This window comes from Dromaius novaehollandiae, chromosome 4 (genome assembly GCF_036370855.1).
Source record: "Dromaius novaehollandiae isolate bDroNov1 chromosome 4, bDroNov1.hap1, whole genome shotgun sequence".
Taxonomy (NCBI): domain Eukaryota; kingdom Metazoa; phylum Chordata; class Aves; order Casuariiformes; family Dromaiidae; genus Dromaius; species Dromaius novaehollandiae.
In genome coordinates, this window is record NC_088101.1 from 23,389,273 (window position 1) to 23,415,770 (window position 26,498).

Here is a 26,498-nt window from a genome sequence, read left to right on the forward strand (position 1 = left end):
AAACTGTTTCAGAGCTGGCCAGAAAATTGCACATGAAGATATGACAATGGATAAAGATTACTGTTGAGATCCTGAACAGAATAAATATTTTCATGGGCCTGCAGCACTTGGATTCAGAACAATGGCATATTTTAGCCATCACTAAACTTTGTATGTAAGCTGCTCTAATGCTGGAAAGAGCTGTCTTGAAATGTGAGCCGATGGCTGCCTTAGCATTACTTGGCCAGGAGAGGGGGATCATTCGCCATTTGTTCCCCAGGCGCATGGGGTTGGAAATACAACACAAGGCTTGTGCACTTCTCTGACTCCATGTTTTCAACAGAAATTAGTTTATGCCACAGTAATTTGATCTGGCTTTAAAGCACTTGAATTTTCAGCTGTTTTGGCCCTAGGATTTTATCCCAAATTTACCTTTTGTTTTCAAGAGCTATCATTCAACACTGATCAAATGTTTCATTAGAAATGCGAAGCTGTTCTGCATCTCTTTGGTCTTTGCTGCACCGACATTGCTTGAGCAGAGCAGTTGACAGGTGAGCAGGACCTCAGGGTTGTTAGCGCACAACAGCACTGCCTGCCATCCATCTTTGCTGTTGGCGCACACGTCCGATCTTTACATGCAGTAGTAGAGTCAGACAGCTGCGCGCAGACTTAAACATGAAATGGGCGCAGAACGATGTCCCCAAAGGTCAACCATGGCTACAGCTTCAAAGTATTTGTTTTTGCATTCTCGATATTCTTTTAAACTCCATGTTGTTTAACAAATCTTCAGTTACAAAGATTGCACCCAGTGGGTCCCTTGCAGCCCCCCTTGCAGGGGGCGAGTGAGGGGAAAGGGGAGGTGGAAGGGCCGGGTGCTGTCCGTGGTGCTCGCGGCCCCGCTGCCGGGCAGCGCCCTGTGGGCACGGTCCCGTGTCCTGGTGCCTGCTCCCATCTCCCCCAAAACTCAGAAATACGGTTCTGGAGTGCGCTGCCGGGAAGCCCCGGAGGAGCTCTGCAGGAGCAGGAAGCTTTCATCCTTGGGATTCACTCTGTAGTAAAATCCTTCCATCGTTTTTCTACTCTTTCCAAGGAAATGTTGTGTAGTAAAGGCACAGTTCAGTTATGTACATGTAGGATAGAGGAGTTCAGTACACTATAAACAGCAATTCTGTTCTGTGTATTGGCTTGGTCAGGCTTTGGGACATCTCTAGTGAATGACCCTTGGGGGAAAAATAAAAGTAAAGGAATCTCAGCTTGCCTCCTTTTGTGAGGAAAAGGTGAAAAAGATCTAGTTTAAAAAAAGGATCAGGACTTTGCTCTTACTATTTGCTATGCATGTTTAGTATGACTGTTAATATGGGATGTATCTAAAAATTGTCTGGAGAGCTCTTCTGAGAATTCTTAATGTAAAATTTTCTCCCTTTTTATAAACAAATGTCAAATACATCTGCTGTTATAAGCAGTGGAAAAATGTGCTTCAAAGACATCTTAAATGATACACCTGTTTTTGCCATAAATACTCCATGAAACAATACATTATCTAACTCTTCTTTCTTTATGTTATTGTAACATATATATATAACATACGTTATATGTATTGCATTCAACAGGAGCATAAGAGAAAGAAAATAATGTTACTGGTTTTAGATCAGGCATACTAGGCTTCTGTATGTTATTACATAAGACAGTGTTGCTGTTGTATTTTAGAAACTGTGTGTAGTCTGAATCTTTCTCATGAGGTAAAAAAGAGTAAAAAATTATGTTGTTCTTGTGTACCCAGTCTATTTTTGACATACACTCCCACTACTGTGGTCCAAATACTCAGGCTGCAAGCCAGTGGACTACAGATAGATAGGTGAAATCCAGCCTTATCATTGGTCCTACTGGTACATAGGTGATACAAGTGATATTTTAGATACATATATGTAGTAGACAGAAATATGAGGATACATCATTCAGTCATACTGTTCTTCCATATCTTGCAAACTGAAATAAACAATTATCTTTCATAGTTTATTTTGTGTAATCCTCATTTAATTTTGGTATGCTCAGATTACAGGTCAGACTGTAAAAAGTATTGGCCTAAGCAGCACGTACTTGCATCTCTGTTCTGATAGCTCTAAGGACAAGGAAGCTTTCAATTCAAGGTAGATAGTGCCTATTGAAATGTGCACGTGTGACTTGGTCCTGTACTAAAGCACATGCACGTTTTTAAATGTACCATCAAGAATGCTTAAGCAGAGCTGATTATGTGCAGCATCTAGGTTGGAACTGAAAGGATTTAAAGTGGATAAGATCTGGGTCATGTTGGCTTAGAGGCTTCTGAAGGTTGAATGCCATGCAGCGGCAGTGAAGTCAGTTTTCCTGTTATCTGCCCTTGTTTCAAAGGTATAGTTCTTTTTTGGTATCAGTGCCATTCGTAAACTTATCTTTATTTACATCACCTTGAAGGGAAAGAACCCTGAAGGGGAAGCACCAGCTTTGAGCTGACAGAGTTCTGTTTCCGGATTGGAAATTGTTACTTCTTAAATTGGTTATACTAACTAAAACACTGTTGTCCAAACACAATATTTTAGCAGGATAATTTCTGAATATGATGAAGTATTATAGCAAGTAAGTCTGTTGGGTTAGAACAAAAAGATACTCTTTTTGACTCTTTAGACAGCTTAATGGAAAGACTTCCCTGGTTTCTGGAAAAACAAGTAAAATCACTTAATCATAAATGATAGGAACGATCAATCAGTGATACAAGTGAAATGTATATACAAGTACCTTTCAGCATATAACTTGCTTTCAGTGACTTTTCCTCAGATAATTAGCCTTGAGCTTGAAGTATGCGCTGTCTGTCAGAGCTAATGTAATTTGGTAGGATCTGGCTGTAATGCAAGTGTTCACCAAAAAGGGTTTTGTTTTTTTTTTTAAAAAAAAAGCCTTCTGAGAACAGATCAGATCATTACGTTGGAAAGCATTCAAGCAAAAAATTTTAAAACATTTATTTTTCATCAGAAGAATTGAGAGCTCTAAAGTCTTAGCTACTCCCTTCAGCTTTCTCTTCTTCCAACTGAGACTGCATCAGGTCACGCACAGGAGGCAGGCATCCACCTTGTAGGATTAAAAAGCAGCGTTCCCTCAGAGTGTGGGGCCACTTGGCCGTGGCTCTAGAGCGTAGCTGGGGAGCGGGCTGGAGGAATGCAGGCTGTTGCGATGTGCTGCACTCTTGGTTGTGGTTGCCTCTCTTGCATTGCCGGCAGAGCAGAGACTGGACTGGAGAGCTGCACCTGGTAAGGACGGGGCCCTGGGTGAGTGAAGGGGGGAGTCTGAGGAACGCACAGCACATTTTGGGAATGAGGCACAGCAGAGCTGTGGCACCTTCAGGATGATCCCTTGGTCCTTCTTAACATTAGTAGCAGCTTCTGCCTCTCACAGGACCAAATCTGAACTCCATAATCAAAGACAAAAGAAGGTGGGGCAGAAAGGCCAAAGCAGGAAGGAAGGTAAAAAGTCACATTGCAGTGTTGAACTGAATAGTTGTGGTCCTGATCCAGAGTCCATTTAAATCAATAAAATGGCTACTGTTGCCCTTACTGAGCTGTGGATCAGACCCAGTTTGACTTGGTTAAAATAGAATGTGCAGTCAATATTTTCAATCGATATGAAACCAAAAATACGTTGAGAGTGATATTTAGAATTAATGCAATTTAGCTGTCGTCAGAAAACTGCAAATTGAGCACTATTGCCAGAAATAAAAGTCTTTGATTTATATAGGATTCTGAAGAAAAAAAAAGTCTCTTGAATTGCCTCCTCCTGCACGGCTGAAATGTCTTTACCTCGTATTTGAGATGTTTATGTAAAGTGGGGGCACCAGTCTCTGAAGGGCTTTTTTAAATCTTGGTGTTTAGAAAGCTAGTGGAGTGTGCAAAGCATTGCTTTGTCATGGTGCAGCTTGGACAGTAATCAGAGATGACTGTGAGGACCTTGATGATTAGAGAATAGCAATTATTGTGTCTTGCCCTGTGTCTGGTTTGTAGACACCTGCCTGTGACAATGGGACTTTGAATATATCACTAAGCTGCAGAGCCCTATGCCGTGACAAGTTGTGGATGCTGGAAGTTTAGAAAGTTTCAGGGAGAGACTGGAGAAGTTCATGGAAAGCTCAGCCTGTGAAGATTGCTAAATAAATAGAAACAACTAGCACAGGTGTCCATTAGTGACAAATGACTGGAAGCTGGAAAAGTGCTTGTGGGAAGCATCATGCACACTTGCCCTTTTTTACTCTTTTTTAGGTATCTGACTTTTGGCCACTATTGGAGAGAGAAGACTTCAGCTTCATCCCACAGTGACTGCTCTAATGTTCTTAGGAACAAGCATGTAGCCATACTGTCCCAGTTTCTCCATCTGTAACATAGGAAAAGATGCTCAATATACTTCATGTTGTAAGAGTAAAGTAATATTTTAAATAACTCTTTCAAGATGAAGATAGCTAAGCAGGATCTTTTTCTGGTGTGATTATTACATCAAAGATTTCTGTCAGTATTGAACTGAATCCCGTTTGCAACTGCAGATACTACTGTGTGATCTGTAGTATGTTTTTAGTGCTGACCACTAAAAGTGTCAGTGCTGTGAATTATACCCAGGTGGTATCATAGAAAAGGAAGGAAAGCAGTTAAGACTAGGCCAATTTATGCATGTTAATATATACATAATATATATACATATACATAACTTGCCCTTAATAATACCTCTTTCATTTCATATTCTGTATTGTTTTTCTTCAATTAATAAAATAGGTGTAGTCAAGGTACAGAAGAAAAGTCAGATTGTAGTTTTACATGTAATTTTTTCAGTACCAATTCAGTGATACTAGCTTAAAAACAGCACCATTGCTGTGTATAAGTAATAAATAAGAGCATAGATTAAACAATAAGTGACGCAGGAGGTAATTTATAAATACAGTATATATTTTCAAAGTTAGCTTTGTGTTTTTACTTTCCACAAGAATAATTTTGTCTTTTATTCTAGGAATATGTAGTTTTGTAGATATGTAAATAACTGAATATGCTGATGTGTACAATCCATCTGAATCAGTTTAAATAGGTAAATACGTTGTTACAGCATTCTGGGTCTCCAAAACATTTTGTCCCGATCAAAAATACTTTTTCTCTGTCTCCCCTGTACTCATTCCTCAAGAGGCAGTGTTCCCAGAGGCATTTCCTGATCACAGGGAGAAGGATGTCTGTCTCTGATGCGTGGAATAACCGCGCTGAGGACAGGATGACATCTTTGTTTGTGGGCAGAGGTGAGCTAAGCCTGCAAGTGAGCACTCACTGGTTCTAGGCCTCTAAAAGCTGCGTGTTCACATCTCCAGGCTTGATCTAACATACATCTTGCCTTTCAGCAGGGAGGATAAATCACTGCCCAGTTTGTATGGACAGAGGTTGGCATTGCAAGGGGGTAAAATAACATGTAGCTGTGCTTATTAGATATCCTCACAAGGTTTGCATTGCAGCATACTTTGGAGGGAGTCTAAATCCCATGAAGAATTCTGTTCTGCCTTTTCCAGGGGGGTCTTCCTCAATGCTAGAAAAAAAGCTGTGTTGTCCAGCTCTTGTTCCTACCAAACTACTCTTTTTTTACGTTGGAACATCTCTTTTCCCTTGTTAGCTGTTGTCTGAAAGCAGTTTTGTATTCCAGCCTACCTCCTCAATGTGCTAGCAGCTTAGGATTGGAAAGAATGGTCTCCGTTCTGGCTTTGAGGCATGAAACGCTTTTCCCATTACATCTTTTCCTCCCTTCTTGGTAACTCTGTGAAATGACAAGAAAAGGTTTGAGTCGCTTCTCCTTTTTTTGCATTATTTCTAGGCTTGGTATTAATTTTCTTTTTGAAGTGCCCACATGATTTATGTGAGAGAACTTCATCCTTATGAGACTAGCCCCCTCTTCGTAGATACTTCCTCAAGAAAGATAATCACTTGTTTACATCCTCCTCCTCTTTTACTCTATTAATGCTGGTTTTTGTCCAGTACGTTCCTATAGACAGAAAATGCTAGTCTTTGTGGTCCTCATGTCTCTACCTGGAGGCTGTCAGTCAAAACCAGTGCTAATCGTAGCTGTGGCTAATAAAGAACAGCAGCGCAGCTGCAGTGGGTCAGGTTAAAACAGCAAAACCAGGAGACTGTGAAATTAAGCGATCAGGTCAGGAAGTTAATGATTTTTGCCAATTTGTAAACCAAGCAAATCAGAGCTGTAACGCTTAAGTACCCGCACAACTGTTGGTCACCTGATGAGGTTAGTCACTCGGAGGCTGTTCACAAATCGTGCAGAATACTGTACAGGTTGGACTCTAAAGGCTTCATTATCCCAAATGGGAATCTGTTGAATCTCATGAGTTATGTGTTTGGTTTCTACATTCAGAGTTAATGATGATGAATGCATTACAGAAAAAACCCACCCTTTCTTCTGATGTTGTGTTCTTTTTATGTTGTTGTGCATCTGCCCACTCCCCCACTCCCCTCCTACATACCGTTTGTGGCAGAATCGCTGGGTAGCCTGCTTCCCTTATGCAGGAGCTCCACAATGCTTCTCCTCTGTTTAGAGGGAAATTGTGAGCCTCCATATTTATTGAACAGATCCTGAAAATTCAGTTTTCTGATTGATGTCTGCAGAAGGATTTTGTTTTGTTAAGATCAGGAAAATGCTGTATGCACAGGGCAGTGACTAGTCATTTTCTACTTTCATTAGGGAAATCTCTCCATCTTAAAACAGACCATTTCTTTACTGCAGGGGCAGTAGCTGTGTCAAGTATAAGTGATACGTACTTTGTTTTTCTCCCCAGATTGGCTATGTTCTTTCTAAAATAATCTATTGAAAGATTTTTTTTTTTTGGCATGGGATAAAAAATACTTTTATGCCTCTTTGAGGTTAGGGGGGAAATGTTTATGGTATGTAATAGTGAACTCACAGAACTGATCTGAAGTCATTCTTTGTCAGTGATCTTCTGAGAATATTTGCTATTTTATTTTATCTTTCTTGGCACCAGCTGTTCAAATCACTCATCTGATTTTTTCCTCTCTTGTAGCATTGGGTTATAAAGTACATCAAGTCCTTCATTGACTTCTGAGTAAGTTTTCTGAAGAAAAAAATAATTATTTGGGCTGATGAGCATTCAGGGTATCTATTGCCAAAAGATGACCAATTGTTTAATGAATGTAACTCCTATAAACCTACCTGTGCATTAAGCTCTACTATGTGCTCTCCATATCAGGATTTATGCATTTAGGGGCTTAGGGAATTAAGGAAACCCTAAACCATGATTTAGGGAAATCATAAGACTGGGATTTTTAAGAGTGCTGGCCTGTGACTTGGTCTGTATTTTCAGATTTCCTGTTTAGCAAAAATGTTGTTTTACAAGGAATGTTTTACATTCAAAATTTGCTGAAATCAGTTCCCTTCCCATAGTATCATCCTTTGAGCACCCCAAATCACTAGTCAAGTTGTCCACTATGGGCATTATGTCTGTGGATCAGTTTGAATAGTTAGTAGCCTAGTTTGTTTTATTTTACCTTTCTCTACTTTGGTCTTTATTTTATTTACAGTACATGTGTTGTCAGTGAACAGGTCGTAGCTTGATATATGTTTCTGAACAAGCTGCAGATGTAGGAAGATGAGTGGTTTCTCATTGCGTCGGGAAAGTGGAGTTCTAGATTATCAGCTGCTCCATTCTGGTTTAAAAGTGAGGGTATCTTTGAGCTCCCTCAAATGATAAGAGGGGAAGGCAAGCTTCGGTCCTAATAAAGAGTCCATTTTCCCCCTTTGTTTTGCCCCTTTAGTTGCCTCCATCTGTCTCACTTTGCTGGTGGCTGTTGTTGCTGCCACTACTTGCGTTCTAGTCATTGGCGCAGTGTAGCCCGGTTTCCTGCAGATGGAAACAACGGTGAGAAACCGAGCCTGTAGGTACAGAGGAGCTGAAAAACAGGGTGGCTGATGCTCTGAATCCTGCGTCTGTCGTCATCTTCCATTAGAGAAATATATTTTAGATTGAATGCACAGATGACTGGGTCAAACATGAAATAGATGCCTGTTTTAGATATGCCTCTATAATGCTTTGTAGTTTTCATATACAAGTACTTTGTGAAAATTTGGTCTTCAATATTTGTGAAATTCTTAAAGGGAAATTTTGTAGAACATCACAATCCGTAATGATTTGTTCCCTGGGAATAATAAATGGCGTTGATCTATGTGAACTGGTAATACCCAAGTTCTATGGATACAAAAATACTGGGAGGTGGGATTAGTCCCAATCTATGAGCCCCTGTCACATGAGGAGCTCCCAAGACATCTGTTACTCTTTTGGTGATGGTTCATTACAATGTAATCCACGGTGTTCAGCGTTAGAAGCCATTCAGCCAAATTCTTTCTGAAATCAAGAAATATATTGCAGAGATAAACCTGGCTAGGAATAACTATTTTTTTTTGATTCGGTAATTTTTAACATTGTCATCAGCGAGTTGTCATATCCCTCGCTTCCCTGGGGTGGCGAAGCCAGGGCTGCAAACATCTCTGCTGCACCCGAGCGCAGCCTCCTCTCCCCCGGCTTCTGCCGGGAGCCGCCGTGGCCGGCGGTGTTGGAGGGAGCTGAAGTGTGCTCAGTTGTCCAGCAGGGACCATGGGGAGAATCTTTTCATCTGCGTATGTCTAGCAGTTTTAGGGTGTCCTATTTTGATAAATAAAAGCTTAATGCTAATTGTGATAACAGAGCTACCCAGGGAGGTAGAGTGCAGCTTTTCTGTGCTGGTTTTAGCTGGGGGATAAGCAATGAGGGAATGACAGTCCCATCTGTCTCTGATATTAAAGCTATAAATTTATGTCCCAAGAACAAATGATTTGGGGGAGGGGGAGGCTAAGATGTCGTCTCTGTCTGCTTGGTCTCTCTTGGTCCACAACAACAAATGTTCTCCATCTTCAACCCAGGGCTTCATAAGTTGCCTAAGCAAACATCTGAAAGCAGCTTCTGGCACTGAATAGCAAACAGCGCGCTCTGTGGTGCTGTTTTTCCCCCCGTGGAGTTCAGCCGCGTGGGGCAGGCCGAGCCCAGGTTACGCTGCGCGCCCTCCTCAGCGGCGTCCCCCCCGGAGCTGCGGTTGCTTCGCTGCTTAACGCAGCCCTCCCGATGCAGCCTCACGTGGCTGCATCGAGGCACAGCGAGCGCCTGGACCTCGCAGGCGGCTGCAGGCTGCCCCCCCGGCGGCGCGGCGGCCGGGCGCTCGCTGCCCGCAGGTGCGCTGAGGCGGGGCTCCGCTGAAGCCAGCAGCTCCTGCGCCCGTTCCGCTGCCAGCCGAGCTGACCATACGGGAAGGCGGAGAGGAAGAAAGAGCAGGGAAGCATATGCGGGGCTGTAGCACAGACAGCCGCAGCAGCAGCAAGTCAGTAAGTCAGACTGCACCATTTTCTTCTCACCCTGCATAAAGGCGATGTGAGGAGCTGAAAGGAGCTGCCCCCTCCCCCAGCTGGGGGTTATGCTGAAGTGGATCCTTCCTTCTAGTCAGAGGACGCAGCCTGTCTGGAGGAGTCCCAGAAGACCTTTCCAATTTGGTGATGTGTGTTTAAAGGCCGTTTTCCTTTATTTCTTTCTTTTTTTTCCTAAGCCTGAAGCTTGTCTTTGCTTGCAGTCACAGCCAAGCTGAAGAGGTTTCAGCCTGCTACCAGATATTTGCTAGCTGCTCTTGGATTGTGAGTGTGTGTCTGCGAGCACTTTCCCACGTTGCATGCGTGGACGTTGCTCTGATTTGGAGCATGCTGAAGTTGTGCTGAATTATGGGTGCTGCAGAGGCTGGAGCCGAGCCGTGACCTTCTCTGGGCATCAGAGGAGCCGGGGTGGATTGCCCAGCAAAGTTCTGGCTGGTGGCCAGCACCCTTGCAGAAAAAATAAACCACTTGGATATCCGAGTGTGGTGGAAACGGCTTCCTTGGAGCTGGTGTTTCCTTCTCCAACATGGCTCATGCAGCCGCTTCCATTAAAAAAGTTCGAGAGTCTGAACTTGAAGAGAGGGAGAGAAACCTTGAGAAGGAGAGGAAAAAGCAGCGGAAAATCTCTAGGGCAGATCGGAAACGCAAGGTATGAGGCAAAAAACAACTCCCTTCTCCCCCTCCCTTCTCTATGTGTAGCACTTCACAGGTGTTTATTGCCATATAAGTAATGCTCTCCCCTTTATTTTCATTCCCTTTCATATCATGTTTCCCATATGCATCCTTTCCATCATCTCTCAGTCCTACCGTGGACCTAGCCTAGCTGCAGTGAGCTTAAAGTGCTGCCAGTCATGGCAGTCCATAGCTACACAGGGAACATGCAAATAAAGATGGCCATTGGCACACCAGCGTCGCCTTCCTCCCTTCATCCCCAAAAGGGCTAGAGATGAATTTCATCGTTCAGGAGCCGGGTTCGTGCCTCCAGCTGATCTGAAGTTGTCATGGAGGGAGGTGGCTGGTTTTGTGCTTTGCAGTGTGAGAGTGCGTTTTTGTGTTTCACAGTAGCATTTTCTCCCTTCTGTCTCCCATTTTTAGTTCCTGTTCCCAGATCAGTACCTAAAAGTGATGGCATCAATGCTAAATGCTGCACACAGACCTCTCTTCTGGCAACACTCTAGCTGAGCTCCTATTGAGTTAGGTATCAGTGACGGATACTGTGTTACCAGCCATGATTCAGTGTATTTGCACTGCATGCTGCAGGTGTATTTTTCTAGCTATGGCCTGAAACATAGGTCTGCAATCTGATGTTTTTTGCATCAGTTGCTGGTGGCAAGCTTGGATTCTGTTAAGGCATATCTACTTAGATGTTTCAGGTTTTCAGGAGGTTTCTTCTAATTCATAATTATAGTTTTTCTTATGTGTTAGAAATGCGGAATGAAATCTCTGCTGGTTGCCTTGAAAAATGAAAACAGAATAAAAAAAAACTATATAGGTGATTTACTTTCCAGATGACTGTATAGTTTCCAAGGGCACAAATAATTACAACAGTGGAGAAAATATTAAAAAAGCTGAAGCATACCTTAACAAGTTTCTGTTAAGGATAGCTTTAGGACTAGATTGCCTTGGGAGTACCTGTGTTAATGTCTGCTTGTTGCCATTTCTTTTTCCCATCTCAGTAGTCTCTAGACTGTGGTATACATTAACTCTTTCACTGACACCATGTTTGATCCATAAATTTCTTGTGGAAGCTTAATATCAAGAGCGATAATCTTTGTCCTTTCTTTCTTCTCTATTACATTGCCTGTAAATACAGGCCGCTCTGTAAAAGGAAAAAGAACAGAATCTAGCAGTATAATGTTTGAATTTTCTGATCTTTCTGGCAAATCTCTAGGATTCAGAAGCCATCTGTTCCCTTGGCATACCTGAGAAAATTTTGAATTCATCTTATATTCAGCCTTTTGGATTTCATGTTTTGAACTGCATGAATTAAATAAAATTAGCAAGGCTGTTTGATACTTGTGGGACCTTTTGATATGATCTCCCTGCCTTTTAAAAGGCTTTGTTTACAGAGTTCATTAAGTTGCATTAGAATTCTCTTTATCAGAACCAGAAAGTCATTTCTGATGTATGCAGTATTCGGATGCTGGGACAGAGCTGCTTGGGGCAGATTGTGATTACTATACTAATCCCCTAAATGGGACACTGCAGCATAAGGTAGTTTTTGCAATTACATTTTTGATTGTGGAATTCTGTCTAAAATAGCTTTTTTTTTTTTTTATGTGTGTTTGTCCTTGCTAGAGGGTCTTTTTCTCATGCTCGCCCAGCCGCAGCATGTGTTGTTTTTCCTGATTTGCGTATATCCTGTTTTATAAATGTGTTTGATTCAAACATGTATTCTACTATTTTAATTAAAGGTTAATAGAATTAATACTGCCCCTTCTGCTATCTCCTTTACCAGAGTGCTGCATACCCCCGCCTTGAAGTAAACAGTCTCAGGCTGTATGCACGTTAGTAATAATGTATGGTGATGCAGGCAGCTGACCAGATTTTCAGATCTAGAAAATGCTAGCAGTCTTCGCTTAGAAAATATGGAGAATAATGTTTGCTTTTATTCCTTTTTAATATTCAGCCGCTCACTGTTGGCCCTCACTGCTGTCTCCTTTTTGCTGCAGCTGAATGCTTGCTGTTATGTAAGCAAGTGCTTGGGTTGCACCCTAAACTTGCCTTCGGGTGGCATGGGGGTGCTAGGGCAGCCAGCCTCTTTCCTCTTGCTCCTTCTGCATGAGACAGAGAGCAGCCCAAGGAGGAGTTTGTTTATATATATGTATATGTGCACATGTGCAGAATGCATAGTCTAGAGCAGATTATATATATTCATGCACACACACACACTCACACGCACGCACACACACACACATATATATATATGTATCAATCACTTACATTGGTAAAGAAATACCAGTTTTCTACTGTGAAGTGTGACCATCTCGTAAAAGGTGCAGAGCCCTCTCAATTTTTGTTGACTTCCTTGGAAAATGGAGGCCATCAACAAATTGTAGGTGCAGGCCTGCGGGAAACAAAATGTAAATAAACAATGTTTGCTTGCTGTCAGCGCTTAGACTCTTTTAACATATAGGGAATATGGTCCCAGCTCTGCAATTGATTTAAAATCTATTGCATTGCAGTGGTCAGATTTTCAGTACAACAGGGATCCATTTTGTTTGTAGGAACAATAGTGAGAGAGTGAATATGCTAAGAATGTATTGTGAACTGTCTTTTCGAAACCTTGTTCAGGTACACGCTATATCCTGGCATATGCTGGATGCGTGAGGTGCTGATGATTTTGGCTTGAGATGGCAACTTTTTCTCTGACCCAGGAACATCTTGATAATGCAAAAGAGGAAAATGCAGCATCATGCATTTAGTGTTTTCACTCTGCCAGCATGTTGAGCATCTATTAGTACTGTTCTGCACTGCTTATAGCTTTCAGGGCTGATGCAAGGTGTGGGATATTTGTTGCTTTACCTCTTCCCTTGTATTTTATTTAATGCTGTTTTGCAGTATGATTGTATTTTGTCTTAGACAGGAGCATTACAAGCCATGGCTGCAGCTCCTGTTCTTCTCAGAATCATCTTAAATGTCACTAATTCTGCTACTCGACAGAGGTCTGGACAATAACAAGTACCTGGGCATTAGCAGAGTCAGGAAAATGATGTGCATCAGCAGCATTCTTGTTCAGATGTTGTCTTTGCAGTCCTTAGATTAGAAAGCAAATAAACAAACATTTACAGTTCTTTAGAATTTAACAGAATAATTCCACCTCCATCAATCAGAGGAAGCTGTTTGCAAGCTGAAGACAAATTTCACGACCCTCTCATGTATTCTATCAGGGACTGACTTGATTTAAAAACAGCTGATGAGAGTCAGCTCTGTTCATCTTGCATCCATATGAGAAATTTTCACGTTTATGCATGCAATCTTTTCTTGCGGTATTGGGGGAAAAAAACAAACAAACCCATACTGATGCAAATACAGCACAAAGCATATGTATGTAAAGAAAAAAGCAGCAGTCTGAATAGTTACACAAGATACCTGAATGTGTTAAGAGCATTAAAAGCCATATACCAATAGAAGAAATGAACAGATTAAGACACACAGTTTTTAAGGATGTTTAGGAAGGAACTTCTTTTGTATCTTCTTTTGTACTCCTTTTTGCCGTGCAGTGTCTTTGGGAGGTAGCTGAGTATTGTCCGTCTTTGCAGGGTGAGGAAAATGAATCAGTGGGATGATGTGATGGTCACTCGCTGGGATTCTGGCCTTGGAACCCAGCTTCCTAGCCCCGGGCAATACCGAACACACGCTTGCTTTTCCTTTTCTAGGAACTTTTGATAGCAGACAGAGCTTCCTGTCTTTGCATGTGCCAAGTGTTTAAAAGATGAAAAACAAACAAACAAACAAAAATCAAAAAAGGTGTTATCAAAAACCAATTTTGCTGCCAAATAAGATTGGTTTTGAATGTACAAATATGGTAGCTGATGTCTGTTACTCTTTTATCATCAGTGATGAGGAAAGAGTTTGACCTCCTGTCTCTACTGTCACTAAGTGAATATTTATTTAGTATTTACATATACTTTTTTAAGTTTAAAAAGAAATTTAAGTATACAGTTTTTAAAAAGCCAGCTTTGTTAGCTCAGCATCATTTAGCCACTTAACCTAAAATCTTCTACAATATCTGGAATATTTACCATTGCTGGCAAAAAAGAAATTGGGAAACAACAGTAGGTCAATGAATTTTGTCCTTCATTTGACACCCTAAGGATGGACAAAGCTCATATGGAGTTGCTGCTGCTTCTAGGCAATATTTGCAGAAGGACAAGGATGGAGGGAGAAGCAAAGAGCTGCTGCTGTCAGCAGAATTCAGGAGTGTGGGGAAGAGTCAACACTGGATGGTAAATGTCTTCCATTGAGTAGCTGCAGAAGACAGAACAGCTGAGTTTTCTTTCTTTTCCTTCAACATCAGGCCATTTTTTTTCTCACCATCATCTCCTTTTAGATGAACTGAATATCAGAAAGAAATCTCATGTTATGAAATGCATGTAGAAAATGATGTCACACTTGTCTCAGAAGCAAGTGGAAAAGCACATTGGAAATGCAAACATGCTGCAGGCAAGAGAAGTGGATAATTGCTATGTACATATAGGCTGTGTGCTGAGGCCGGTAGGCACAAAGTTCACCCTTTGGGAAATGGCCAAAGCTTCAGAGAGGAAGGGAAGACATGGAAGAATTAATGAGCATGCTAGAAAAGGATATCGCAAATAGTAAATCGTGTTCAGGAACAGCTCTTCATTCTCGGTCGCTCGTACCTCAGTTCGTGGATGCCAGCGTCACCTCAGGTGTGAACATGCTGCAGCATCAGCTTGTTTATAGTATGTATTTGGCTAAGGAAGGGAAATCATCTCTCGCTATTTAACCTTAATGTGCTTGAAGCTTTAAGGCTTATTGCAGTTTTAACCTGCTGTTTTTTCCTTAACACTGAATATGTCTCATTTATTCAATGTTCTATTCGTTGTCTTGGCAAACATCTTTGTGATTCAGTAGGATTTCTAGATGTTTCAAGTGCTCCTTCAACCACAAAAAAGAAAAAACTGAACTTTTTGGTGTTTCATAACTGAGCGTTTGTGTAGATGGTGCCTATTCCTGATACCTTTGAGCATTTACCCTCTATATCTCAAACTTCTGCTTTCATTCTGTAGATATTTTTTGGGATGAAAATAGTACCGCAGTGTTTGCTTCCTTCTTGTAAAATGGCGCTTCTTTTGATGACACTGTATTTCATGATAAATTGGTAGTTGCTGCTTCAGTTTATGGGTGTCCTATTCTGAGGGGTGATCTGCATGTGACTTCCGCCTCATTCCTGGAAGATCAGTGCCAAGGCTTGCAAATATCTCTGGTTTGCTAGCTATATATTGAATAGTTTACCAACCCACTATTTTATGAAGTTTAATTTAATCCTTTACAAAAGATTATACAATGCCTATTCATATACAACATTTTTGCTATGCAAGCACTCTCACTGCATTTATCGTGAATGTCCTGGTCTGCGCATCTTTCTCAAGCAGCTTCAGCATGGCTTTAATGCAAATGAGCAAAACCAAGCGGGGCTCTAAAATGATTGCTAACTAAGCTCTGTTCAGCTCTCGGCAGATAGAGAGTGTTGCTGTAGTGCCAAGTATCGTTATTGTTCTACTCTGAATTTTTCTTTGAGAATTTTGCAGTCTGCCATAATTAAACTGGGAACAAATATATAATATTATGAAATAGTAAGCCGGCATGGTAGTAAAGGCTGATGATCGCCAGTTCCCTTAGTTCTGATGAGAAAGGAGCAACCTCTATCACGAGTTTGAATTTCTTGACTTTTATATTAGTTCGTTGTCTAACCATACCATGATTTATATGTGGCTTTTAAATTTAATTGCCTTGGTAATTTCTAAAAGGCAAGATATATTCAATTTTAATAAATCATACATTGATGGTATTTGAAGACAGATCATTTACCGAAATGTGGTTTCAATATCTTTTTTGCAGCTTTAAATTTATCTGTATCTGGGATACTTCAGAAAATACTGTGTCAACAGACAGGTTTATGGAGTTGAAGATTAGTAGATAGGTAACATGGGCTAAAGATAGTGGTGATACTCATCTCTTCAGTATTTAGTGAGGAGAAATGTGCTTGGCTCTTGGGTACAGGCCTTGTACAGTGCATGTGTTGCGCCCACTACCAGTGCTTGTCCCTGCTGGCTACTGGCTGTGGCTCCTGGATCCTCTCTCACTCCCTCCTCCTTGTACAGCGAGGTGTAGGATGGAGGGAAATCAAGCTACATTTTAATCCTTTTGTAAGGTTTGTAATAATTCTCCCCACTACTTCGCTCACAAGAAGATGGGGCAGAAGAAGTACTTGGGTGGGGGAAATCTGATTTACTGGAGCTTCCGGAGCTGCTGCTGCGCTGGCAGCTCATGCACCGCTCCCTGCTGATACCTGGGGCTACTATGCTCATCTAGCCACGCAAGGCAGAGTGATGCAAGTATTTGGATATATCTCTCTGTTTCTTTCTCCCACCTCCCCTCTTCTGACAGAAATATGCCGTGGGGCTCACAGCTCCGTTGTGTTAGATACTGTACACAGGAGGAGGAAAATGTGTTTCTGGCGAGGTCAGTCTGTTCCTTTGCATTGTCAAGCTTGCTTGGTGCAATCCCACTTAGTGGCATACACTGTGGATTTTTCGGCTGGATTGACCTATAATGTGATTGTTTCCATAGAGGTATGAAAGTGTCAAAAATGCCAAAGTTTTCATCTCCCGCTCCATCTATTTCAGCAAAAGAACTTTTGCTGAACTTTGAAAGAGCAAATAGCAGGAGAGATGCCAACACTTGCCTCAGGTGACTACATCTATCCTGGCTTCTAGAAATTTATGAAGTATGGATTCTGTTCATTGGAAACCATGTGAGATTAAAAAAAAGAAAAGAATAAATTAAGAGATGACATTTAGACATTGAAGAAAATTATCCCTGATAAACTTCTGTGGCTTGTTTTGGTTTTCACTTCTTGTAAACTGTCTTGCTGTGTCCTCTACACTGGTGACATTTTCTGCACCACTGGAAGAATTTTTACTTTACATTTGGGAAGTTTTGTGTTACACAATTAAAAAGATGTTCTTTAAGGGGATTTTTACAAATGGAGGCCAAGATCTAAGAAAGAAATGTAGGTGTCATATGTTAAACTGTGAAACATCAAGCTTTTAGGAATCTGGTTTCTATAATTTAGTTCCTTAGGCTTTGCTATAGAACTCCTAGGAAAGTTTGGCACCTGATACAATTGATAGCGGCATATGGACACTGAGAGATCACACTTTGATGGCAAGATCTGGAGTCCTGCTGTGGTACATATATCTGCCAAAACGTAGCACACCCATCATCTGGAAGCAATGACGCTGTGCATACGCACGATAGCAGCCTTGTTGTCGTTGCAGCAGCAGTTCTTTCCCTGGGGGCTGCCGTGCCCAGCAGAGGCTGGAAGCACCACTGGCGCCTGTGCCTGGGGCTCAGGAGTACGGGAAGCATTGTGGACTTCAGCTGCCCTGTGATAGAAATTGCTTATCAGCCTTTTCTTTGCAAACATACAGATCAGTATTGCTTTATAATTTAAACCAATACATTTTTATAAACATGTATATTTGAATTTCTTCCTTAAGTGTTGTTCAGTCAACATAGTAAAACTGCAAACAGAAGGATTCAATATACAGCTTGGGACACTGTCTGATATTTAACTCCTGTGTGATGACTTTAAAGCAATTTTAAAGCTACTTTGGTGCTAATGATTTAATTGAGTGAGTTATTGTGTAAATTGGAGGTTAAGGAGATCACTTGCAGTCATCCCTTCAGTGCCCGGTCATACTCCAATAGCAAAATACAAATTTAGAAAGTAACACTCATTAGACACACAAAGTCATGCTGAAGATAGTTTAGAAACTGGACTATACAAAGGATAAATCTGCTATCATAATTAAGGGTTTTGTAGGCTAACATGGCAGAAGTCTTTCCCCTTGAAATATTTTTCCATGCTCAATTCCAGTGAACATTTCTAGAACATGTTTCACAGTAAAGACCTGAACTTATTTTTATTTAGAAAACAGTCTGCTGATGTCGGGGAGAGTTGTCAGTTGCAGGTCAACAGTATCCGTCCTGTAGCATCTTCCAGGTGTGACTGAAAACTACTGTTGCCACAGTATCTATTCTTGTCCTAACAAAATGTTGCACAAGTTCCAGAAGAAAATTTTTAATTTTTAGGAAATATTTTGCATTTTTGTGAGCTTATCCTCAATATTAGTGCAGTTGTTGCTTGAAGGGTGTTTTTTAATAATCCCAGTTCCCTGCCTTGCTTGCAAGCAGTTGCTTTGGCGCAGTCGTTGAGGCACTGGGCAGTTTTGTTTGAACTTGGCGCAAGATTCTTTTTCCTGACCGGAAGCTTGTTATTTCGGGCAACAGGCACCATTTGCAGGATCTCTGGAAGGTGTTCAGTTCAAAAAGTTCATTTGCTAAATCACCTACACCATCAGTTTTGTTAGGGCCAGAACTAACTCCCGTGCTTAACTAGCTCTTAATGAACACTCCTGTCAGCAACCTCATTTAAACGAAAATGGAGCCATACACAGCTAAAATCAGTGTTTTTTCTCGCCAATCAATGAAGTTGTCCAGGTGTAAGTAAAAATAGATATTCCACACACTTACACAATCATATTATGTGCTCTAATACTGCGTATAAATTACTGAAATCTGCCAAACGTAATCAAGTTAATTTCTGCTGGTTCCCAGAGATTCATGTTTACACTGTACAAGGATTTACTTTTTGGTAATTATTCATAAAGGTTCCATATATTGTAAACACATTTTGTGTTTTGCTGATATTTTTCCGGGGATTGCTTCAAAACTATGTTAACACTTATTCTTATACTAAGACCTTATACGTGCAGATCAATAGAGTTTAATTACGAGCTGCCCTTTGACAAGTGACTAAAAACAAAGGCTGCAATTAAAAAAAATAGTCATAATTGCCCTCTATTTGTTAATGCTAATGAAGAGTTTAGCATGTTGACCTCTTCAAAAGGCAGCATGTTTATTAGCATCTTAGGGCTTCTAAAAAGAGGTAGTTTTGGGGAAATATGCTCAGCCTAAATGGATTTCAGAATATGTTTCCTACAAATCTTGAACCTGTGTAGCATATTTGGGAGCTCTTTTATTTAAGGTCAGCTTCCCGTCATCCATCAGAGCACTGACCAAAGCTGGGGGAGGTGGTGTTGCAGACTCTGCCCCCTTTCTCATGAAGGGGGATTAAATATGAAAAAATGGAAAGAGAGTGGGGAAGAGAAGGAACACTGGATTTTAAAAATTCTCTCGTTTGCACAGGCATTGACAAAGTCAACAGAGGTTATTGGATGAGGCCATGAAAAACTTAGTGTTTCATACTTAGAAAAATATTAATGCGATGGTATTATCGTATCAGATCTGAGGAAGGATGTTGATTTCTTTTCTGTGTTCATTTTATTTCTATACGTAAAATAAAGCTGGAGTTGTGAGCCGGTGTTCACCCCAAATGGATGAAGCCGTTCTTTGTCTAGGCTGGTAGAAGATGATTTCAGCCATAGAACCGTAATGACAAACCTCTCTGTGCTGTTTTACATTTAATAATTTAGGTTTATTTTAAATTATTTAGGATTATTTTTAATTATTTACTATTTTTGGATTGTGTTATGTCAGGATGTCCAATAAAAAACATGCCGCTGCTCCAAACCAGGGAAGCTGACAACGCAACAGGAGATTTGAGCAGATGAAAGCTAGTTAGGGCCTCGCTGTGCAGGCCATGATTTAATCGGGGTGGCTAGAGCTCGTTCAGCTCCCTTACTCTGGTGCTTTGTTTTAAGACACCAAAGCAGCAGAGGGAAGAAATTGCGCGCAGTCCGTTGATAATGCTGTTGCTGCAGCAGTGCTAAGAGGCAGTAACTAACATTCATCAAACAGCAGAACCTCAGGCCCTGATGAGCTGAAGGAACTAGTTTTGCTTAGCAAGTACCTTTCATTTTTGCTGACGACTGCAGTACTTGGGGGAAAGCGGTTGCTGCAGTTGCCCAAGTTTTCAGGGTGTGTAGACTGAATTGCACTCAGCTAAGTCAGGTAACGGTGCAAGTTATCTGCTGCATTAAGGCCAAGGTCCGTGCTTTAGTCTCTGCCCAGGGTCCCCAGATTTAATATTAGCTCTGTTAGTCACTGTTGGGAAGAGGTTACTGAAATGAGACTGTTGATCTATCCCAATATAACACATTCCTGCATCAAATGAAAAAAATACTTTAGGTACCAGGAAAAGAAAAATCATCCGTTTTCAAATTTTTCTTTGCATGTTGATGATGGAAAAGCATGCATGGTTAGATGAATTTTGGAAATATTTTGGGCCTAGCATGATGTGACTTTGCAGGAGTAATTCAGTAAAATTCAAGATGCTGATGTGATCCTTGAGAAGCTAGAAATAGTTGACAGGCCTAAATGCTGTGTGCAGGGCCGACTTGGCTTTAATGATTATGGAATTATTTTGGAAATGGCATTTGGTATTTGATAATTTTTTAAAAAATGTTATTTTGAGTGGTCAGTGGCAATTGCAGATGGTGTATAGCAACGAAGTTTTTCTGAAGTGATGCACGGAGACTCCATAGCAACTAGATCAAATGCATGTTATATTCCTAATACTGCTGCGGTGTTTGCTGTGAAGAAGGCAGCCTTCACCCGCTGCTGGCACACTGCCACCGTCTGTTCTGTTCAGCCTCCTTGCATTTGCTAAATGGGAGCTTCAGAGAATGACCACTGTCTTGGGGTTATTTTTAGGATGACAGACGATTCCCTGAGTGGTATTTTATTTCCTCCTCTTGATTATCACAAAGACAACACAAAGCCTGCAGTATTGTATGAAAGGCAGATAAACCATGCAGTCACTTCTGCAGTAATAATTTATTTACTAACTTCTTTTCCTCTGATAGAGGCGCTAGTGAGATGTACTTTCATAGAGCTGTTTCCCTGAAGTAGTGCGTGGTACGAGCTTTGTTGAATTACGAGGCCTTGAAAAAGGTTTCCCAAACAAATGAAATCAGAAATAATTAATAGCCTTACACAGCGCTGAGGTCTGCATTGCAGCAGGAGAACGCTTGCAGGCTTACGGAAGTGCCGGCTTCATTGTGCTCCCAGGGTGTGTAAGGAAGGCTACCCCTTAACCCGTGTGCCATAGTAACCAGTTATCTGGCATCTCCCGGTGATGCGGCATTGCTGGTGAAAATACAAGCATGGAAGGAGTGCAGATATGGTACAATTACTTGAATGTCTAAGGATCTAGGATAACCGATACAGGGCTGTGGACTTCTGCGGAGTTAGGCAAGTTTGCCTTAGAGTTACACTGAGGATTTGCCCCTGTAGTACTTGTTTTTAACTTTTGATACAGTAATCTCATTAAAAAAAAAAAAAAAAAAAAAAAAGCTTAAGCATTGCTAAGAAAAAAAAACATGCTCTAGTAACTTCATTGAAATGCAGGAAAAGGGCAATTCTGTAATGGCAGCTTAGGGGGAAACAACTTATTGCTTCAGTTTATGTAGGTAGCAGAAGAGCCTAATTAACATCAGTTTTCTATTTATTGCAATTTAACCATGTTTGTAAGTCATCTGTAGTGAGTACATCTTTGTAGTAGCAATCCTCAGTCCAGAAGCCTGAAATATAGAACAAGGTATCTGAGCTTTTTTAAATAGCTGGTCAGACCAGGAAACTGCAGTCAAAGGTTAAAAAGAACACGTGCTTTTGTAAAAATATAGAGTAAAGGCTTAGCTCATTGAAATCCCTGAAAGATTTCCTAATGATTTCAAGAGATTTAGGATTTTCCTGAGAAGATTTCACATGGAAGATAATTCACCTTAAATTGGGTAACCATCTTAGTGCTTTATGTTTTCAAATGTCATTTCTGAACATTAGCTTATGTGGTGGATGGGTGGGTATTTATGGTGAAAAATAACATCGAGCAAATATATCTGCATGGTCAAAACGTTCTTTAGGTAAGTCTCATGCTCTGTAACCTGTCCTGTTCAAATCACTAGGTTGTTAGCATGGGGAGAAGTTTAGTACTCTAAAACTATATATAAAGTTAGTAGTTCCAAAGCTCGGAAACTACAAATCGAAGTAGAGAGATGTGCAAACACGGAGGAAGAAAATGCAGGCAGTTTTGAGCATCAGGAACTACAGCTGTTCATATCCTGAAAATGTAAGGCCTTTCAAGAGCGCTGTGCTAGGTTTAGCCTTGCAAAGAAGGGTGTTGCAGCTGTGTATGTGCTCCAGTGACACGTGCTTTGTACAGAGAGATTAAAAATGATACATATTTTAGTTCTATCTTACCTTTTGTGCTGACATTATTTAAACTGTATTATGGCTTCTTAAATTGTTATGTAATGTTTTCTATCTTTGAATTCCCTGAGGCTAGTCATGCAGAAATTCCCGGTACTTAAATCGCACAGGGGGGCTTGGGGGTGGGGGCCGGCCCTTCTTGTCAGTAAGAAATAGAATTAGAGACTCAACAAAACCTGCGCTTCCTAAATATTGCTTTAGTGGCTTTGCCTACAGTATTTGTGCATGTTTTAAAAATATATACATCTTCAATGCGTAAAGACAACACAACATCAAAGGTTGCTCACTGATTAAACAGAAAGAATGGTCAAAGTTTTGCTATGCGTAGGTAGTTCTGCTTCCACGCATGCATGCAGAATGTTTCCATAGAACATATCTTGCAGTGGACACATGGAAGAATTATTCTAGTTGTATTTAAAATTATTACTTTTTTAAATAATATCTTTAGCTTTTTTATGTATGTGGATATGCAGAGGAGCCATGGAACTGTTGAAGTGTCTAGGTAAGAAATATTGGGAAAGTGTCTGATTTCAAAAAAGCAATTAAGTAATTCTGCAAAAGCTCCTGTCCTAGTAGCCTAATGTTAAATATGTATGTAAGGGTGTTGTTTAGCCCTTACACAACCAGAATTTCTACTATGTAGAGTGAAAGTTTGACCTTGTGGAGACTGAAGCAGTTACTGAGTATTCGTCTGTACAAAAAGTGAAATACAGTCCCCACACTCCAAAGCAATTGCCTAGTCCTCCAAATTGGAGCCATGGACATTTTCTTTTCTTTCTAGTGGAGGAGATGGAGTTCTGGTTTTCTGGTTGCTACACTTTCAGTCCAAGTCTAAGAACTGCCTGCCCCTCCCCATGTATGTAAGAAAGGCATGATTTTTAAGCTTTTGCTTTCTTGCATTTTCTCCTACTATTCTTTTATATAATAAAAATATTGCACATTAGAAGATTGAAGGTTTTTTATTACATTGTATTAAAAACTGGTGCATTCTTCCTTGTAATGAATACATGACTTAATTTTGTACTATATCTTTTATGGAGGGAGCTTTTGTTTTGGAGGGAGCTTAAGAAGAGAGGGAAAAATTCTCTGATTTAAACTGTGCCTTAAAAAATAAAAAGCGCCTATATTTAAAACATCCCACATAGATAGCAGTGTTGATGGCTGCGCTGCTTCCAAGGACTGAGGACAGTTGACAAGGACTGGAACTGGGCTGGGGGCTGCAGAGAAGCTGGCTGACAGAATAGCACAGAGTTTTGCTTCCTCGCTTTTTGTTCTTCTGGGTCCTTTAGTGAACAACTGAGCAAGAAGAGCCTGGCCAGGGCTCAGCGGATCCTATTGAAATCCAAAGGCAAAGATCTTGTTGACTTGAGTGGGTGTTGGAGCAGGCTCACAGAGAATGGATAAGAATAGCCAAATATTCACTTAATCAGACAGCTGCTTCCCATGTATGCGGTGTTGATATCCTCCCATAAATGAGTCATACTTTGCAGTAATAAAAAAAGAACTTTTGTTTGTCACTTTGAATGCCATAGGGCTCTTCAGAAGTCTTGCGCATGATCTGGGGTCTTTTACTTAATATTTTTTTTGCCTGAGAAATGTAAGCTCCTTAAAGTATTTTATTATATGAGCTTCGTTCCTATGTTAGAGTACCACTGCATAATATATGTACTTTTACTCATCTGGGTTCTTTGGCTACTGGTTAACATGCTGTTTAAAAAACTATTTTTCTGTTATTTTTACTTGTTCTGAATGTAAGATGCAAATTCAGATGGGAATTTTAGTCTAACAGATAAGGCCTTGGATGAAGACCTGGGATTTGGGGATTTGCTGGTGACCTCCTCCATGACCTCTGGTGCTTACTGAACCTGGCTAAACTTTGCCTTCCTTCTACGTGAAATGATAATAATTGTGCTTATTCTACTTTGCAATATGATTTATAACAATAAGCCAAGTATTATGATAATGTTAGAATGCCTATCAATATTTATTAACTTTCACAATATGTTTTGCTTAGGAAAAAGAGCTGCTTTACTAGAAATCTGGCAAACGGGTATTAGTCAAAATTTACAGAATAATGAATATTCACATCCAGTGTTTCACTTTGTCACTGTTGATATAAATTATTATACTACTGAATTTTTATGCTACTGAATTTTTATTTTTATTTATATATCAGATAGATACGTATTTGCTTTTGTCCTAAAAGATTATCTGGGTTGAGTTCCTGAAGGTCCTGGTCTCAGAAATGCAGATGTTTAGTGCCATATTCCGCAAACAGGGAGTTGCTTCAAGTGAAACGGGCATCTCAGCCCCTCTCCTCCAGAGCTTTTTAGTTTAGTGTAATCCCAGACAGCAGGGAACCTTACAAAGCACAACACCGGCCCAATCTTTTAACCAGTAAGTACAGACTAAGGACCAGGTCGGCCCTATTGCTTCTGTCGGTAAGCACTCAAACAGAAAAGCCCGTGGGCTGGGCCGGCCCTGCTCAGGCTGGGTACAGGAGGCAGCGCTGCTCTCTGAAGGGAGGGCTAACACAGGCCAATTCCTGATAAATGGGCATCTATTTCCCACCCTGCCTATTAACAATTGCACTTACCTCATTAGAGACACATTCATTTTCCATAGCATGGGATGGAAATTTTGTCTTGCTGTCCCATATGGCATTATAGAGATCCTGTCAGAGAGAAAAGCTGAAAAACCAGCGTTGAAGGAAAGCACAGGAGAGGGGAGCAGTCTGTAGAGCCTTGTGACCTATTTTCCATCTTGCAGTCCCCTGTGGGCCAAATTTTGGTGCTCAGCTGTAAAGTCCACATAAATAAGCTGTGAGAGTGACAGAACGGGACTGGCGAGAGGTGATAGGGATGTGCAAAGCTGGTCCAAACTGGAAGGACGCTGGCCGTCGTGAGCGACATGTAGCACAGCTGCGCGATTCGAGCTACGCTGCCTCCCCGGCACCAGCCGCTCGCGCACCCGAGTTGCGGTGCTTCGTCGGGGCAGCGGGGAAAGGCTTGGCGAGCGGTCACTGAAAAGGATTTCCCTGATTCTTGGCAAAACTGTAGGATCTATGGGATAATTCAGTAACATAATTTATTTAGGAATGACCTGATATTACAGTTGTGTTACAGAAGTTGAAATGCTACTATCACTTTCCTTGCCATAAGTCACTTTCATTTTGAAAGAAAAGTACAAGCTTTGCAAAGGGTCATTTTGCAAATTTTTCTGGTTCTTGCTGGCAGTAAATCTTACTGTGGTTGTTTGTGTGTTTGCTTTTTTGTTCATTTTAGTTTATGTGAGTTCACAAGCATCTAATTTTGGTTCTGTACTATTTGATGAAACTATAAACCAGCCATGACTCCTCAAGGTCTGCACTGTGAAGTAGCACAGATTTTTTTTCACATGTATTTTAAGATCTGTAACCCTGGTTTGACCAAATGTAATGCCAGTAAATCTGGAGAAGAAAAATGTTGATTTACTAGTCAAGTTCAGCTTTGAAGGAACCTGACTAAAGGTAATGTGTTTTCTTTATGTGTATCCAAGAACAGAATTTGACTTTGGTTCATTTACTCTTTGACAGTATCATGGATACTTTAAATCCTAATGTCTGTTAATGTTTAAGGTTGAAGCAAGCCAAAGAAGCAATCAGCAATTGTTGTGAGGAGTTCTCAGTGGAAAGAAACCACAAAACCTAAATGTAGGCTGCAGAGTCCTATGGTGCTGTTTCAATTAATTAATTACAATTTGATATGTTTCTGGCAAATATAGAAGATACTGCTATATTCAGCTATCAAGCATTGGTTTCAAATGCATGCATGACTTCCTATTAGATTTGTACAACTCAGTCCCCATTAAATCTACTTAGTATGTTTACATACAGACTTAAAGTGTTAAACTTTTGTATAGTTTAGTAGTCTAGACCATATCTTTTCTCCTGCAGCTGGACTATGTCATTTGTACTGTCTGTTCTTTTCTGGTTGTCACCTCTGTTACTTTGTCATAGCCTTTCAGCGCACACGGTCTTCCTTACCGTCATTGCGTATCTGTGAAGGTACTTATATGGGTGACTCAGTGTTCGAGGC

General features: G+C 40.8%; 1 protein-coding gene across 1 annotated transcript in view; it reads left to right on the plus strand.

Annotated features, from left to right (window-relative positions):
• Positions 1–9,271: 9,271 nt before the first annotated feature.
• The window catches only part of ANK2 (ankyrin 2), a 200,409-nt gene continuing 183,182 nt past the window's right edge, over positions 9,272–26,498 (plus strand). The window contains exon 1 of the mRNA XM_064510615.1: positions 9,272–10,090. Coding sequence (XP_064366685.1) covers positions 9,968–10,090 — 123 coding nt within the window. The 5' untranslated portion in view covers positions 9,272–9,967. The remainder of the gene's footprint in view (positions 10,091–26,498) is intronic.